The sequence below is a fragment of the Drosophila serrata genome, unplaced genomic scaffold (assembly GCF_035046125.1).
Source record: "Drosophila serrata isolate PLE 108 unplaced genomic scaffold, ASM3504612v1 contig_228, whole genome shotgun sequence".
Classification (NCBI taxonomy): Eukaryota; Metazoa; Arthropoda; class Insecta; order Diptera; family Drosophilidae; genus Drosophila; species Drosophila serrata.
In genome coordinates this window covers 1,136,765-1,153,722 of record NW_028257126.1, presented here as the reverse complement: position 1 = coordinate 1,153,722, position 16,958 = coordinate 1,136,765, and the positions used below count along the sequence as shown (strand labels likewise).

At 44.7% G+C, this 16,958-nt stretch overlaps 1 protein-coding gene across 1 annotated transcript in view; it reads left to right on the top strand.

Annotated features, from left to right (window-relative positions):
• LOC110188121 (Chondrocyte-derived ezrin-like domain containing protein) overlaps nucleotides 1-16,891 on the top strand; it is a 33,196-nt gene extending 16,305 nt beyond the window's left edge. The window contains exons 6-12 of the mRNA XM_020957700.2: nucleotides 55-215; nucleotides 281-355; nucleotides 2,044-2,150; nucleotides 2,397-2,512; nucleotides 2,577-2,826; nucleotides 3,527-9,327; nucleotides 9,399-16,891. Coding sequence (XP_020813359.2) covers nucleotides 55-215; nucleotides 281-355; nucleotides 2,044-2,150; nucleotides 2,397-2,512; nucleotides 2,577-2,826; nucleotides 3,527-9,327; nucleotides 9,399-14,771 — 11,883 coding nt within the window. The 3' untranslated portion in view covers nucleotides 14,772-16,891. The remainder of the gene's footprint in view (nucleotides 1-54; nucleotides 216-280; nucleotides 356-2,043; nucleotides 2,151-2,396; nucleotides 2,513-2,576; nucleotides 2,827-3,526; nucleotides 9,328-9,398) is intronic.
• The last annotated feature ends 67 nt before the right edge of the window (nucleotides 16,892-16,958 follow it).

Genomic DNA, 16,958 nt, shown 5'->3' with positions numbered 1-16,958 from the left:
CTGAACACACACTTTAATTTTGGAGGGAAAATGATGGTAAATCTTTTCCTTTAGGGCTATTACAAGGATACCGTAGAGTTCTTCTTCGAGGGTCGCAATGAGTGCAAAAACTTTTGGAAGAAATGCGTTGAGAACCATGGATTCTTTCGGTGCACGACCGTACAAAATACGCCGAGGCGCAAAACCCGTGTACTGTCGCGTGGCAGCTCATTCCGGTAATCAAATATGTTTTAAACCTAAGTTAATGTACTTATTTAACGTATTTATCTTCATCTTGCAGCTATAGCGGCAAAACGCAAAAGCAGATTATTGAGTTTGTCCGCGAGAATTATGTGAAACGTCAAAACTTCCAAAGGTAAGTAGCGGATTGTGTCTAAATTGCTTTTATGTGTAATCCGTGATTTAAACTTCAAACAAAAGCTTTTACCAATGTGGATTTCCTTCGAGATTTTTCATTTTACATACTTTTGTTGTTGGAAAATAAACTTATTAAGCTTTTGCTTTTGCAGCTTGTATTTCCTTAACTGAAACTAAGATCAAATAAAATTGTATTATCAGAAGTTAATATAAAATAATATATATTTTTATATTGATATTTTTAAGCAAATACAAATACTATTTATTCATCAGCCTTCATTGCCAAGCATCAAATCTTCGTTTTCATCTAACTGGACTCGTTCGTTCAATCGTTGTTTCTTTACACATTTTGTGACTCATATGTTTTTTTTTTTTTGTTAATTTTCAAAGAAACTTATTTATATTTACTTACTACTTATCCCAACTGAAACAAATATCCCAAAAACACAACATGCTAAAAGAAAATACCCAATACATAGAAGTGAAGCGCCTTAGAAAAGAGAAGAGGATATTAAAAACCAATTGGTACAAAAACAGTAACTGAAACAACAAAAAATAGCACAAAAACTAAAAACCGTTTAATAAAAATTACAAAAAAAAAACCCTAGTCAAATGTACAGCTAATAATGACAACAATTTTAATTATTATCAATAATTTTAAATTATATACATTTATAGATTTCTTTTTTGATTTTTCTCACTAACCAATGTGAGTGTGTGTTCATATGAGAGCGTTTATATTTTTCTTTTTTTTTTTCTTTTAGTTATTGTAAAGCTGTAAAAGTACTTAAAATAATGTAGTCAATGATTATTGATTTATTAAACCGAATTAACAAAAACCTAATTGGCTAACCAACCTTTTTGTGTAACATACTCAATTGCATTCTGATTTGTGTTTTCCCATTCATCTGAAGCACCCTTCCCGATCTGACTTTCATAAATATTTAAATCATTGCGAATCATTGTTTAAGAGGACATACATATCTCATTCCTGGTTTGCCTTGCACTTAAGAGTTGTATTTAAAAATAATCATCTAATGGTAATCTTCCCAAAAGTTGCTTTTGTCGTTCTTTGTGTGTGTTTCGCATAGACTGTAAGCCAGCTAATCTCACGTTAGTTAACCCTTTCCTATTGCTCCCACTAAATGTATAGTTATAGTTTAGAATATACATAGTCGTGTGTTCCCAAATTCCCCTTAGAACTTGAACTTGTAGTAATATGAATAAGGCATTCGAAGCAACTTCCGAATTCAAACCCAAAATAATGTTTCTTTAGAAATGTTCGGGGAGATTCCTTTTCATCAGTCCAGTACAAATGTATTCACGCCCCCTTTAGTTGACTATGATAATGATATTTGTTGTGTTATATTCTTTGATTTCTAGTTGTTTACTAACCAACTTTTACAATTGAACTTTATGTTTACTTTCGTTATACTTTCTTCTGAAATGACTTCGCTATCTTAAGCAAAGGTCCAATTTAAAAATCCAAATGAAAAACTCAACTCAAAACTCAACTGTGCTAAACTAACTAAGCTCTCCAAATCTAAACTAAAGCTAAAGCTAAACTAAATCCTAAGAGACAAAGCCAATACTAAAAAAAAAAATTAAAAACCAATGAAAAACGAAAAAAAATGAGCATGTGAAAATATAAAACGTGGTATCCTCTTGTCTTTTCTTTTGCTGCAGGTCTCAGTCATTCCGGCAAGGGCCACTGAATGCTAGTAGCCGAAGTCAATCGCATACGTATGTGAATTCCAGCATTTCAGCCAATCCCCTACTCCCAATTGACACTGGTTTGTATTTTATTTCGTTACCCATTTATGATGAATATGTACATTCGATTCGATTTCATTTGGTTCGTTCGTCTTGATTTCATTTTGAGTTCTCGAGCTTCATTTGCTAGCTGACGATGATGAATGAATGGGAATGAATGTCTAGTCGAGTCGAGTTATTGCTAGTCTTCCCTAGTAGTGTGTGCGCTATGTTTTGTAATGGTTTATGCTTTAAATTTCGCAATGCCTCCCGATTGCACCCTGCAGCGGCATGGGACTATCGCAATCAATGCAGCGACTCGATGACCCCTTCTCTGACGAAGAAGGCAGCGGATACCTTGGATCGCCGACGCGACAATCCTATCGACCACATGCGTTCTCAAGTGAGTTGCTCATTTCTTTTATGTACATACTTCAAGATAACACTTCTTAAAATATATCCGATAGGTCACAGCAGCCCAGGTGGAGATCTATCAGACGAAGAACTATGCAGCGGACTCGCCAACCTCCCAGGAGGAAGCGGCATGCTCGGCGGCGGAACGGCAACACCACTCGGCAGTGGCTATGGACCAAATGAATTCGAACCGCTCGCTTTCACCACAGGGTCCGCAGTCGTGGACTTCGCCCAGCCTCAGCAGCAGCCACCAACAGCGCGCTCCCGATCAGGCTCGTGTGCATCCAGGAGATCACAATTTAGGTAAGTCTTCCATCCAGTTTCTCAACTATTATGTAACCAACAAAATTTCTGTTAGTTGCGTCTTATAATTTTTGTGCAATAAAGATATTTTTATGGAAAACATTTTACATTTAAATTCCCTCGAGTGAGTTATGCATTTTTGTGACCATTTTAATATAAGTTAAATATTTTTATACAATATATTTTCTAGACAGTATTATGATTGTTATTTATGTGTACCTTAACCCTCTAAGACATATGGCTGGAAGTCTTGTCTTTCTGTTACTATGCGAACTAGTCAATCATAGAGATATTTTAATTTCATTGAAATCAGTCTACCTATAGGTCAAAGGACCCATTGGTCAAATTGAAAGTTTGCATAATTTTAAATATTTAAAATATAAACCTTCTTGTGTATGAATTATTTACGTTTATTATATCTTATGTGATTAAGTTTAACCTAGGCATAATTACCTTTCTTATCGTTATATTTAGGCTTAGATTTATTTTAATCCTTTTATGTATTATAAACCCTAGTAAAATTAGGGATTTCTTAACCTAATACTTTTGTTTTCAGTGTTGAGTGTTTTGTTTGATGACATTGATCAGTTAAGTTCGATATGATTTCGGTTTCATTTGCGTTTGTGTTTCCATAATAATCAAATCATGAACCGGCTGATGATTGCTTGAATTCGAATTATTTCATCCGGTGCGCGTTCAGGTCTGAGCCACTTGTCCCACTTGTACAGCAACAGCACCCCTCGTCGAGTCTCAGTGGGATCCCAAGCGTATGTCCCTGCGTCGCCGCAGCTCATCAGCATCAACACGCACAGCAGCAGCACCAACAGCAACACTATGCACAACACCAGCACAGTGGTTCGTTCGGTGGATCGCAACAGCTCCATGGAGTTGGAGGAGGAGGTGGAGGCGGAGGAGCCGGGACCTGCGGACACGGAGGAGGAGGGGGAGCCTATGGGGGAGGAGGAGGAGGAGGAATTAGTCGAGGAGGAAGCGGATTCGGACTTGACAGCATCTACCATCAATCGGGAGAATATGGGGGCAGTCTCAGCGGCGGCAGCATCGGTCTCGGCCTCGGGCTTGGCCAGTGCCCATCGTCCGCAGCTTCGGTCACAGGAGTCCCAGTCGCAAACTGTCACCCCAGTCCATTATAGCAGTACCAGTTATTCGATGTCTAAGCAGTGCATGCTAAATAATGCCAATGCCAACTCGACCGAAACGGAAACGGACAACATAATCTACACCGACATCAACGACATGGGCCACTACAAGTATCCCGACTTTCACAGCGCTGCCCACCAGGAACACAAGATATCCAACAGTGAACATTTAAATCTCAATGACAGAAACGACATATATGCCACGGTCAATCGCAAGGCCAAGTCCAAAACCCGAGAGAAGCACTTCAGTGACGAATTCATCGACCAGTCTATACTTCAGTATACGAGAGCAAAGCAAATGGGACTTGCACATGTGCCTGCTCTCTTACAGCAGCCTAGTACGTCTGCTTATGCAGCTGCTGTCCAGGAACGGGCCTACAACACCGGAAACTACCAGTATCATAACGATCTCAATCATCCGTCAGAGTCATCGTCTTCTTCGTACTTTGGCACTGGCTTTGGGACTAAGCGATATGGTCAAGGAGACCGAACAAAGCTGGCTCAATCCGAAAATTATCTGACACCGTCTATGGACTCACAGAGTTCTCGACACACTCATTCACTTCCCCGAAACTCGGAGCTATCTGGAGTGGATTCAGTGGACTCGTATGATAGCCATTACATTACACACCATTCGGTGGGGAATTTACCGCGCACACGCCTCTCTTCATCTTCGGAGAAACTTGACTACCAAATGACCACCTCGGGAAATCTCTATTCTACGACTCAGTTTGTGAAACCCGAACAAGCGGCAGCTCACTACATGGATGATGAGGACGAGGACGAGGAAGAAGACGGTGAGAACATCTACGATCAGGTTGAACGAGAATCCTGGCTAAAGAGCAGCTCTTGCAAAGACCTATTCGAGCGGTACAGCAGCACGTACTACGATCGGGAGTTACCTAAACCGATGACTGCCTTCGACAAGGAGTTTTTATCGTCCAACCGTATCGATTCTCCGGTAACTCGCTACGATGATTCACGCCATTCGTTATATGTGACAAAGAACCACTCGATCGATGCCAACCAGGATTTCTCCCCATTGCCGCAAAGCAAGGTGTACTCATCCAGTTACCCAGGAAGCACGTACAACACCCAGGAGCACAGACGTCATCATGGCCATCACCTGGACTACTCGGGTTCACAAGATGACATCTCGCAGGACAGCTACGAATTGTTGGAGAAGTACGACATTGACTTCTTTGGGGGACGAGGTCGTTCCGAGGATCATCTACGCTCCTGTTCGTTAGACTCTGGTAACTACATACCCAGCGATGACGAGTCAGTATCGGAGGGTCATCAGCAGAAGTACCGCTCGGCCATCGACGTGAAGTCAAAGTCGGCGGCGGACATTATGAATGAAATCTGGGACGCTGAGGATCCGAGATATTTGCCGCGCGAGAAACTCTCGGTTAAGTCGGACGGCAACTTTTACAAAAAGATTCAGGAGGCTCTAACTCGTACCTCGAGCCAAGAGAGCCAAAGTGAGCTCTTTGAAACAAAAATCTCTCGCAGCTCGGACTCTAGCAAAAAGTCACGCGACAGTCTATACCACACGGACAGCAAGAAATCACGAGAGACAACCAAGAGCAAGACATCGGTGGCCTCAAGTCAGGACTCAAAGGAATCGCTTGTCGGCGATTGCTTTGGACGCAACTACGAGATGCCTACTACCACAGGCAAGAAGGTCAAACAGTTTACCAAAAAGGAACTCTACGAAAAAATTGCTCAATCCAGTCAGGAGTCAAAAAGTGATTATTACGATGCAGTTGAGACAGGCGTCGAACCACCTCCAGAGGGCCTATATTCCCGGCCGAAAGTAAAGAGCCACGATTGCTTGCTTTCGGACACTCATAGCTCCACTGCAAATAGTTCATTTTACGACAGTCGGGACACGTACTCTACATTCCCCAGCAACAAGAACCACAAGACCTCAAAGGTACACTCGATTAGTTTGCAAAATGTGGAGATCGAGCGCAATGCCAAGTCTTTTGGCAGTAAGTCGCCCGAGTCCGTTTCGACACCAGCTTCTGGAAAACGATGTCGGGAGAAGGATATCCAGACCGGAGATTCCCTAGACCAGATGGCTCCCATGAAGCGAGGGAATTCGCAATCTTGCAAAATTTCGGCTTTCCGTCGACGGTCGGACAGCGAAAATATTTTTAGTTTTGACCAAGACCGCATTGAGTGCATCCAAAAGTACACAAAGCAATGGGAGGGCCAACAGCCTAAGGACGAGAAGAGTAAGCAAAGTCCAGAATATCCACTAACTCCAGAGCTTGTGTCGGAGTTTGAAAAGCAGCAGGCACGCCTAATGGCTCATCAGAAAATTACACGAAAAGAAGAACTAATGGCCAAGACACACTTTGAGGAGTACAATCCGATAATGGTACCTATGAATTACACATCCCATGCTACGGTGGAGCGCACCAAGAGCGATCCCAATTCGCTGGCTAACCGCTCACGTTTGGGAAGTAATTCAAGGCGTCATGTCCTTATGCACCAGAAGTCCATTGATCTAACGCCGGCTGACTCGAACTCCAGTGACGAGGACTATATCTACAAACAAATACCAAGTGCTCCACCACTTTGTAAGGCACATGGTAATTTTGAGATTCCAAAATGCTACGACGGAACTCCAGCTCCGCAAGCCACTCAGGAGTTGCCTAAGACTGGCTTTGAACTTCCAAAGAGCTTCTTTAGGGATTACGAGAGACGGTTTACAAAGGTCCTCAAGGAGGATATTCCTTATGTACTTCATAAACGTCATGTAATGAACGGTACAGCACCCTCTCCTAGTGAGAAAAAGCATACTAAACCCAAGTCTCCAAAGTCCCCGAAGTCACCAAAGTCGCCAAAATCTCCCAAATCGCCAAAATCACCAAAAGCAAGTGGAGGACTTCCTGGGGTTGGAGCTGCCGACTTTCTTCCTGACATCCTTGATAGCCTTTTGCCTGCGGAGACTAAGGAGTTCCTTTTCACGCAGAACATTGACCTATCCAAAGTGGACCCTATAACGCTTGAAATCGACAAAACCATACCTACAATTCAGCTTTCTTCGCCGAAGCGGGACATCACCAAACAGATGGATGCCTCTACTCTAGAAAAGCTCAACAAAAAACTCAGCCAAATTGAGAGCGATTCGGCCACTAGTTCACGGACGGAGAGTATGCAGCAGCAAAAGCTCGAGCAGAAGCAGATGGAACTTATCCAGAGTCTTCGCAAAGAGCTGCAGGCCAATGCCCGAAAAGCCAATAAGCCACGTGTTATTCCCAAAACGAAGTCGGCCGGAAAATCAAAGAAGGGCAAGACTCGGATCACCTCTTTCTCTTCTGATGACGAGAGCCTCGATTCGGATGACGTATTTGGATCAGCAGAGGCTATACCTGATCGACTCGAATTCTCACCACCGCAGTCTCGCAAGGAGATCGAGTCGATCCTTCGTATTGAGCAGAGTCGGCTCATCTCGGCTGCCTGGGGTCGTGGTCAAACAATGAGCTCCACAGAAATAGAGGGATCTCCTCCGCAATGCAGACGTCTGGCGGATCTGGAAAGTCGCTATCATACCCAAAAGTTAGATCCACAGTATGCAAATGCCACTGAACTAAGACGCATCTCAGAGCGATCCATCTCGATACCCTCGTCGGAGGATGAACCACATGTGCCCATGCGTGGACGCATGGACGAGTGTACGAATGACTATCAGCGAAATGAGAACATCCCCTCGCCCATTTTAGAGCATGCCGAGTTCTTCCGTAGCAACGATGATATCTACGAGACTTGTCATGAAGAGAGGATTACTGGATCTGATATTGATTATACATTAAAGAAACAGACCGCCAGCGGTGCCAAGTCAAAGGTGAAACTTATTGAGGAGATCATCGATTCATCAATAGTAATGCGTTCAAAGGGTCATGCTCCGATTCTTTTTGCTCATGCACGTCTAAATCTCTCTGAAGGCTCAGTGTCATTACAGCGGCAAAAGGCGACCCAGCAACAGTCGCCAACCACAGAGCGACGAACCAAGAGCTTGGACACTCCAGTTATATCGTTGCACCGATTGCCACCTATGAATGCATTCTCCTCAAAGGACGACACCGTTGGCTTCGAGGAGGAGGCCGAGATTCTTGAGGAAAAATCGCTGGAGCGGGCCAATCAAGCTGCTGCTCAGGATGATGATACCGCTGATAGTATTCACTCCTGTGCAGGCTCTATTCCTACTCAGAGCAGTTATCAAGCTAATGGAAAAGATTCGCTTCTAAGTGCAATAACTATCGATAGCGAAGAGGCACAGCTGCTTAATCAATTGCGTTATATTGAGAAAATCGCCCTGCAGGGCGTCAAGATCAAGGACAAAAAAAAATCAAAGATGAAGCTAAGAAGCGGTGATCACCTCATTTTAAATATACCGAAATATCGGTTCACTGACTGGTCGCCTTACAGCTCTGCTAATAGTTCCCGTAAAACTTCTCCGGGTGTCTCAAGAGCCAGCAGCATTGAGAGTACGGGTAAGGGAAAACTTAAGACCTCGGAGCCTTTTAAAGGAAAATCCTTGTCCAGGAGTCGTCCGGAGTCGCGACGCACAAGTGCCGATGACATCAAAGCACGAGATGGACGCGGCAGCAAAAAATCGAGTCCAAAGGAACGACCCAGATCTATTGAAATGCGACGCTTGAGCAAAGACAAGAGTAAATCCCAGGAAGAGACCGAGGCAGATATTGCCAAGCGTAAAGAGCGCCAACAGAAGCTTTACGAATCTGCCATGAAGCAGACCATAACCATGCTGAGTCCTGTAAAAGACACAATGCCGGCTTTCCCTGCTCCCGAGGACAAAATACTAGTAAAAACCGACGGCGATAAGATAATAATTGAAACAGAGTTTAAATCAAAGGCCGAGGACCATGTGCTAATTGCTAAAAGTCCAAGAAAACTGGACAATTCATTAGTGAAATTTAGCCGTAGCTTTGACGAAGGTCGCAGCCCTGATAAATTGGACAAGGCGAACCGCAGCTTCGAAGATCGCAATAAATCCTTTGAGGACTCGGAGAAGTCAGACGCTCCAGAAGATATGCTCATTAAATCACCAAAGAAGATCGCTAAGGCGCAGGAACTAAAGCAGAAAATCGAGGGTAGCGTCGTCCACAAGAAAATCGATGGAAAGTCAAGTAGTCTTGAGAGGCCGGCCGAACACCACTATCTGGGTCCAGATGTCAAGGCAAGGAGCCTCGATGAAAAAAGACAAGCGTCAGAAGCTGCTAAAAAGAACGAGGATAAACCAGCTCCAGTGGCCAGAAGTGCTATTGGCGATCGCCGTATGTTTGCCCACCAATATCAGGTTCCAGAGGTAAGCACTACAAATTTATATAACTTTATTCGATTTATTTATTTTCTTTGGATATTATTTGCTCTTTTTAGCCTCTCCAGGAGGATATCGATATGCAGGCAGTAATCTCGGAGCGTCGCTCCCTGGAGATTCTTAAGCGTTCCTTACCTTCTGAGGATGCCAGGGACAGTGAGGGTGCATTTAGCCGGAAGCCGTCCACTGCCGAAAGTCTCGATTCTTTTGTCTCTGCCGACGATAGTCATTCGCCGGCCAGCAAGTCTCCTATTCCAGGAGCTGGAGGGGGAACTGAGGGCTATCCACACAGGGTGCCAACCATTGAGTGTGAGGAGCCATCTATCGAGGAGGACGACAATTCATTGGAGAGGCGACATTTAAGGGTCGGGAGGCCAGATACAACTCGATTGAGCTTGGATCGCAGTCGCAGCGATGAAACGGGCTCCTGGATTACCGTGGAATGTGACGAGTTTATTGGTTCGGATACCTCCGATAACGAACCCCGTACTCTGGAACCGGATCGTAATATCTTGGAGACGCAGGCTACTTTAGAGGATGCCAATCCACTGGAGTACTCCAACTGTGCCACTCCTACTTCTGAACTGAATATATTGGTGACACCACCCAACGTGAGCCCTCAGATTGAGAAATCTGTGCTAGAAACCTTCGAAAAGTACACAGGATCCTCGGACAGCAGCAAGAAGAAACACACTCTGGACAAGCAAAGTGATCGTTCCAAAAGCTCCGACTCGTGGACCAGCGGAGAAAAGGATACAAGTCCGCAAAGGCAACAAGACTGGAGCCTCTCAGTGGGCAAGGAGAAGAGCTCAATGGAGGAGGAGTCTAGCGTGAGCTGCTCTATTGCCAGACCCTTGGGAATTTCTCAGGACTTTGGTAATGAGGAGGCAAGAAAGTGCCAGGAACTGAAGCAGCGAATGTTGCAATTGGACGTAAGCAAAGATGAAATCACACCCACGGGATCCAATGAGCACACGCCAACTAATGAGCCAAAAGTTTTAATGGGAAAGAAGCCTAGCACACCGACCCTCGAAAAGCAGAGCCCAATTGATCTAGGCACCAGCACAGAATCATATTTAGATCCTATCGAGGAACGCATTGCCAAGATCTTAGATCGGGGCGGAGCACGTACCGAAGATAGCGAATCCAGCTCGGGTGGGTCCCGAAAACCACCGAGGATTGAAAAACCGGCAAGGGCTAATACAGGAAAGAAACTATCGGTAACTCGAGCGGAGCCGGGTAAATCTGGCAGTGATCGCAGCTCACAGGAGTCAAAGTCTAGTTTCGACTCAAAGGGATCTCTGAGCGTCGAATCGCGAGGTTCCTTTGAGACGGAAAGTAGCTCTGGCTCTTTAGGAGCAGCTCAGAGACGTGGCCCAGGTGATCTGGCCCAGAAGGAACAACAAAGCACCTGGCGTCCGTTTCCCATCGAAAGTTCTAACAGCTCCAGCACAGACGATCCATGGCACCATGTAGAAACGGATGGTGGGTATGAAAGGTATGACGCCCAGAATCCTTTACGCGACTCCTCTGACAGCGATGTAAAGGAAGTATCCCCAGATGAGCAAAAGGACGCCAGCGATGCCAGTTACCAAGATGAGCTCAATGATTTCCCAGCTACCTTCGGTTACCCAGCAATGACTAGTAGTCTTGGCGGGATCGGAGTGAATCCCACAGACATTATTGGCTACAGTACTGGCTTTACTTTAGGCCGAACCCTTTCAAGGATCTCAGAGCGGAGCACTGCTTCCGAGAAGTCCAGCATGGAGGACGATGTAAGCAAGGCCTCAACGCATTCGGTCAGCATGCGAGACGAATCTGTGGGCTCTACAGATCATCAGCCCAGTCTGAGCTCTGATTCGCGAAGCAATACTAACTTGGCTTACATTTCCGATGCAGATCGGCGCACCTCGGCGGAAATGCCAGAGATTCCGTGTGACTCGGCTACTGGCGATCGTCTTTCCAGTTTGGGAAGCCTAAACGAACCGAAATCCCCAACCCTTGTCACAGGACGCTTCTCTGTGACACATGTTGATGAACTTCAGGGGGACGATGTGGAGCGGCACACTCTTATGTGTCTGTCGAATGCGGGAAGCCAGGATTCAGAAGACTGGCCACTTCCAGAAATTCCCTTTGATCATGTACCAGTAAAGCCAGCCGACTCGATGTACGGTATGCCGGACTTAGACAAGCCCGTGCCCAAGTCCTTCTGTTGGAAGGCAAGCTTGTCTTTTCAACAGTCGCAGGACTCGATAGATTGGCCATCTCCGCCTTCCAGTGCTGTCGGAGCGCCTATAATTGTGGAGAGTATTGAAACCTACTACGCGAATGAAGCCCAAAGTGCTGATAAAGTTGTTTTAGATGAGGAAGCGTCAGTTGGACCACCCGAAGTTGCCAAAGTACTTCCCTACGAGGACACCGCCTATCTAATGTCGGCGGCATTCGATGACAATGATTTCGGTAGTGAGCAACTGCAGCCGGATACAGTTAGCTGCCTTAGTTCCACCTTAAGCGCAGCCTCCTGCCTTTCGTCCTCTCTTAATGTAAGCTGCACCACCTCCTCAACACAGGCCACCGCTAGGGTTCAGCGTAAGAACTCGAGCTCCGAAGTCATTGTTGCCCAACCCACGAGATCACCAGCTCCTAGAAGTCCTCTCTCAGAGGATGAGTTGTTCTCCAGCGACGACGTCTTTATGCCCGGCACTATTAAAGTACAACTGTCCCCGGATGCACAACTAAGAAAGCTTTCGAGGGGCTCTAACAACTCTGACACTTCCATTGATGACATATTGTCGGGCAGCACAACATATTTGGAGGATCAGACGACTGTGCGGCGGAATTACGAGGCGCGTTTAAGTAGCGGAGGTGGAGGAGCAAGTTGCAAAAAGTGCAGTCACTCCAGTCACTCCGAGGAGGAAACCAGTTCCCTTGGCACCGATCTTGATGGTACAGTGAGGATGGGTGGACTGCAGCAAAAGAAGTGCACGCATAGCTCTCACTCTGAGGACACCTCCATTGGACTAAGCATTTCGGAATGGTCAACAGGTACCAACACAGTACGCCAATATGCAAATCTCTCCGGATCAGATAGCCTTTCCGCAGTGTCTACACATTCGTGTGCCAAGAGCGAGAAGTCCAATCAAACTAAGTCGAGCATAAGTTCGATCAATAAATCAGCGGAGAGCTTAAACGAGCAAAGTGGAGGAAGTAGCTTCTCTCACAAATTTAGTGGAGATAATGGTTCTTCTGACGGCCTACGCTATGACATTCTGTCTAACTCAGAAACAGATAAGCTTAGTGAACCCACCTCGGCCACTCGAAGCGATGATACTACTCTAACTCTTACCGAAATGGCACACACTATAAGCGAGTGGTCCACATCAAGCAGTCGCACCTTGGTGGGGGTTACTCCCGGTGAGTATCATCCACTAAAGCAGACACGTGTGGGTAGCAAAGCTAGTCTGAGTTCTCCCAGCGAAGAGAAACGTAGCTCTCTGCCTCAGGTTCATCGAAGAAGCGGCAGCAACGGCAATCAGGCAAGAAACGGCCAAGAGCAAATGGATACTCCAACGGGTCCAGAGACCAGTGCAGCTGCCCGCAAGCGCCGTTCTCTGGAGATGATGTCCAAGCTATACCAAAGCCAAGAGATCTGCTCCGAGTCGGAGTCGCCGTTCGTCGAACGTTTATATGCTCACACCGAGAAGCTTACTGAACGCTACCAGAGTCAAGAGTTCGTACCGCTTCATGGAGGCACTCCATCAGTCCAGATCCCGCCATCCACCTCCAATCAGATACAAACCCAGCAGCCGCAGCTAGTGCGCCAGAAGCCAAGGGCACCACAACCGCCCACGGCCCCAAAGCCAGCAGTTACTAGACCCATTATGCAGGCCTTGCTCAACAAGATGAAACAACCTGGATTGGCAGAACAGGCGGCTGCAGCTGCCGAAGCTGAAGAGGATGCTAAAGCCAAAAAAGAGCCAGTAGCGGTAGCAGTTGCGAAGCCTCCTCCACCACCCGTGCCCACTGTCCCGCCAATTGTGACGCCGAGCGATTTGCCGGGTGATGTTGTCGCTCCTCCACCTAAACCGCTTGCTAAGCACCACAGTTATGATGACAGGACAATGTCCAAGACCCAGATTCGCGAGTTTAAGACCACCAGCAAGCAGCTACGTCAGTCGAGTTCCTTCCACGAGCACATGCTCAGCAAGTCACAGCAATCATCGCAGGAGCTACCCATGCGCATTGACGAAGAGCGAGATGCACACTCCACGTCCTCGGCTACCAACACGACCACCACTACCAACACGCTAAACAGCGAAAGTACAGAACCGAATTCACCACAAATGCCGCAGCGGGCGGATAAGTTGATACGGTGCTCACCCTATTACTCAAGCAGCCTAAGCTCCGAATCGCCACCCAATCAGTTGGTGCAAAAACCACCAAGGAAAGCGGCTAGTCAACTGAGTACTGGAGCGATGGCCACTTCGTTGAAGAGCCCGCCAAGCGGCAATGATACTGATAGCTCACTGGATGTGCGAGGCCAGGAGGCTAAGATGAGGAGTAGGGGCTTTCGCAAGAAGCGTCAGCTACCTGCCAAGAGGATGAGGGCTAACATGACAGCTGCTGCTCTGCTGGAACAAGCGGAAAGCTCAGAGTGCTCAGAGGGATATCTACCAGAGGTGGATTCGGGGAGCTCCGAGTACTCATCCTGCCAGCGGGACGATCAGTACCTTGAGTTCGACGAGGAGCTAGAAAGGGAGCATGAACAAACAGACGAGTACGATGACTATCCTCAGTATGGGGGGAAATTTGAAAGTTTGGACATGAGTGACAATGTGGACGAGATGGGATTTCCGCGATACGATCGCCTGGGTCATATTACCAAGCCCATGTACCATCAACCTGTACAAATGGAGCGACCTAGTGCCGTGCAGGTGCCAGCTGCTGCTAATCATCCAATGCCTCCGGCCACGGGCCAGCCGGTGAAGCCAGCTCGCACCAAAAAAAGGCAACTCAAACGAGAAGATTCCATGGCGGCGGGAACTTCAGGGAATTCGGCAGCAGCCCCAACAATTCAGCCCTACCATGGACGAAGTTATTGCAATCCGGAGGAGAGCGAATACGAGACCAGAGGCGGCGGTCTGTCCGATGAACTGGCCAACTCAAGTGAGGATAGCTGCAGTGGATTCGGTGGAGGAGGAGTGGGTGCATCAGGATCGGGTACTATACGAAGGGGAGTAGTTCCCAGAGGAACAGGGCAAGATTCAGAGTCCACAGCAGGAGCCCAAGTGCGCCAAGAGCTACCCTATCCAGACTTCCTCTCCGACTACGAAACCGAACCCATTGAGTATGAGCGTTATGCCTGCGGATTAGATATACGTGTGGATCCGCCGCCCAAATTTCACGACTCGGATGAATTAAGTGACCAGTAGACCAGTGGGGTCTCCGAGGAATAATTTAGGAAAATGAATGGAACCCCCTTTGCATGTGCTTATCGAATGCAGCCTTTTGATTTATTCCGTTGCCTTGGAAACGTTTTTAGAGCAATTCTACCATTTTTACACACGATCCAAGTACTTATATCCTTAAAACTTATTTGTAATTGAGACTGATTTACGACAAGCAAAAAACCAAAAGTATAAAACCCAAGAATCTTAGAAGCTGCATAAACAACAAAAAAAAAATGACTAATGACAATTTAGACAATTATAACTCTCTCCTTGAAGCGTTCGAAAATCAAATCAAATTCAAATAAAACATTTTAATCAAACATTACCAAACATTACGAATCAAATAAAAAATACCATAAATAATCGACATGGTGGTAGGTCGGTGTAGATTGTGTTGCCTATAGGCGGTATCTACGTATATGACAATGTTATAGATCAATTCAACATTTAAATATATAAACATATATGGGATATATTGAGCGGAAACGTTAAAAGAGTTGAACAAATTTTAATGCACTGTTTAATCATCGAATAATGGAATACCAGATACAAGAATAAACCTGTTTAATTGTTATTTAGCTAATACATCACGAATCGACACACGATAGTTAAGAAAATAGTTATTAAATTAATTATATTACATTATACTTGTACGATTCATTCAAGTTGCCAAGAACTCTGCGCGCAATTACGTTCAGTATATTTGGTCAGCATTGGTTGCGCAGATCTATTAATCCTATCCAGCTGAGTTCCAATCCAAGTGTCAAAGCCAGGCATGCCTAAATAGACATAAGTACGAAATCGACCCTCTAAGTCTAGTAATCTCAGTAATGGTAATTATTGACAAATCAGCCAAAATGCTTTCAAGCACTAACCTAAGGAGCACTAAAGTTGGTAGGGATGGAATAGTTCTCAAAAAGACATTGAGAGTTCCTGTCTACCGATCCTCCAGTTCCAGTCTTCTCCCTCATACATAAATACATATGTATTCCTTTACCAGAACTCGGCATTATCACTGTATAACGAAAGCATTTACTCAATGGCGGCGATTTCTAGTCATATATATTTTATACAGTTCTTGAGCTCCGTAAGATTTTAATTTATATACTTATATGCAAGTTACCAAACATAACTATTACTTACGATTCTCACAAATGCAAATAAATGTTAGTCATTAGTTCTAGTACATAAATGTGCCAAATTGGAGATCCTGAAATGGAAAGCCCTATGTCGAAAGTATTATCTATATACGTGAAATTGTAATATGAGGCGTTTGCAAAAGGAATTAATAATTACCCTGTTAAGTTTAAAAAAACCCATTGGGAACCTTAGAATTGTATGAGATAGATTGATGTATGTTTGATGTTTAAGTTTACAATACGTGGAAAAGAGATATTTAAGTGTTGTTAGGGAAGGTGAGACGAAGGAGCTTGGGATGAGGCTAAATAAGGAACGTACAGCGTACAATAATTTCACTAATTTAATCCAGATCAAAAATAATCAAATCAAAATATCTATTTGTGTTTAGCTAATAGTGTGAAGGAAAACTATAATTGAGAATTGGTTGTTGCGAAAAAAGCTTGCATCTACATACGTTGAATAATGAAACCTTCTATATTCGAAGGAATCTAACCAACCTGATTTTAGTTAGGGAGCAAACGATTTTAATGTGAGAATTTTGTATATTCCCGGCAAACGAGATTTTAAAACAAGTTTTAAGTTGCCAGTGCGGAAATGTATATTTATGTAGGTTACATTATTTTGATTGGATTTTCTCGAGTGCGAACCTATAGTTAATTTTCGTCTAAAACTGTATTTACCTAGAGAAAGACAGAAACACAAGATACTAGCTGAATTTTACGAAATTAAAGAATGAAAACGAAATAAAAGTTTGCTTTGCATCACAGAAAAAAACCGTAAAAAGTATATAAATTCAACACAAAACATAAAAATAAGAACACAGAAAGGAAAGAACAGAATCTTTAATGTGGAATGGGAGTCTTATAACGAATGATGTACACGAGCAATCGATTTAACAACATTAAATTATAATTATATAGAAATGAATCTAAATAAATAAAACTTCATTAATCAAATATAAAGGGCGCGGAAGACTTTTATTTGATTGTTTCAGGCATCTTAAGAACAAAAAGCATTTTCATTAAATTG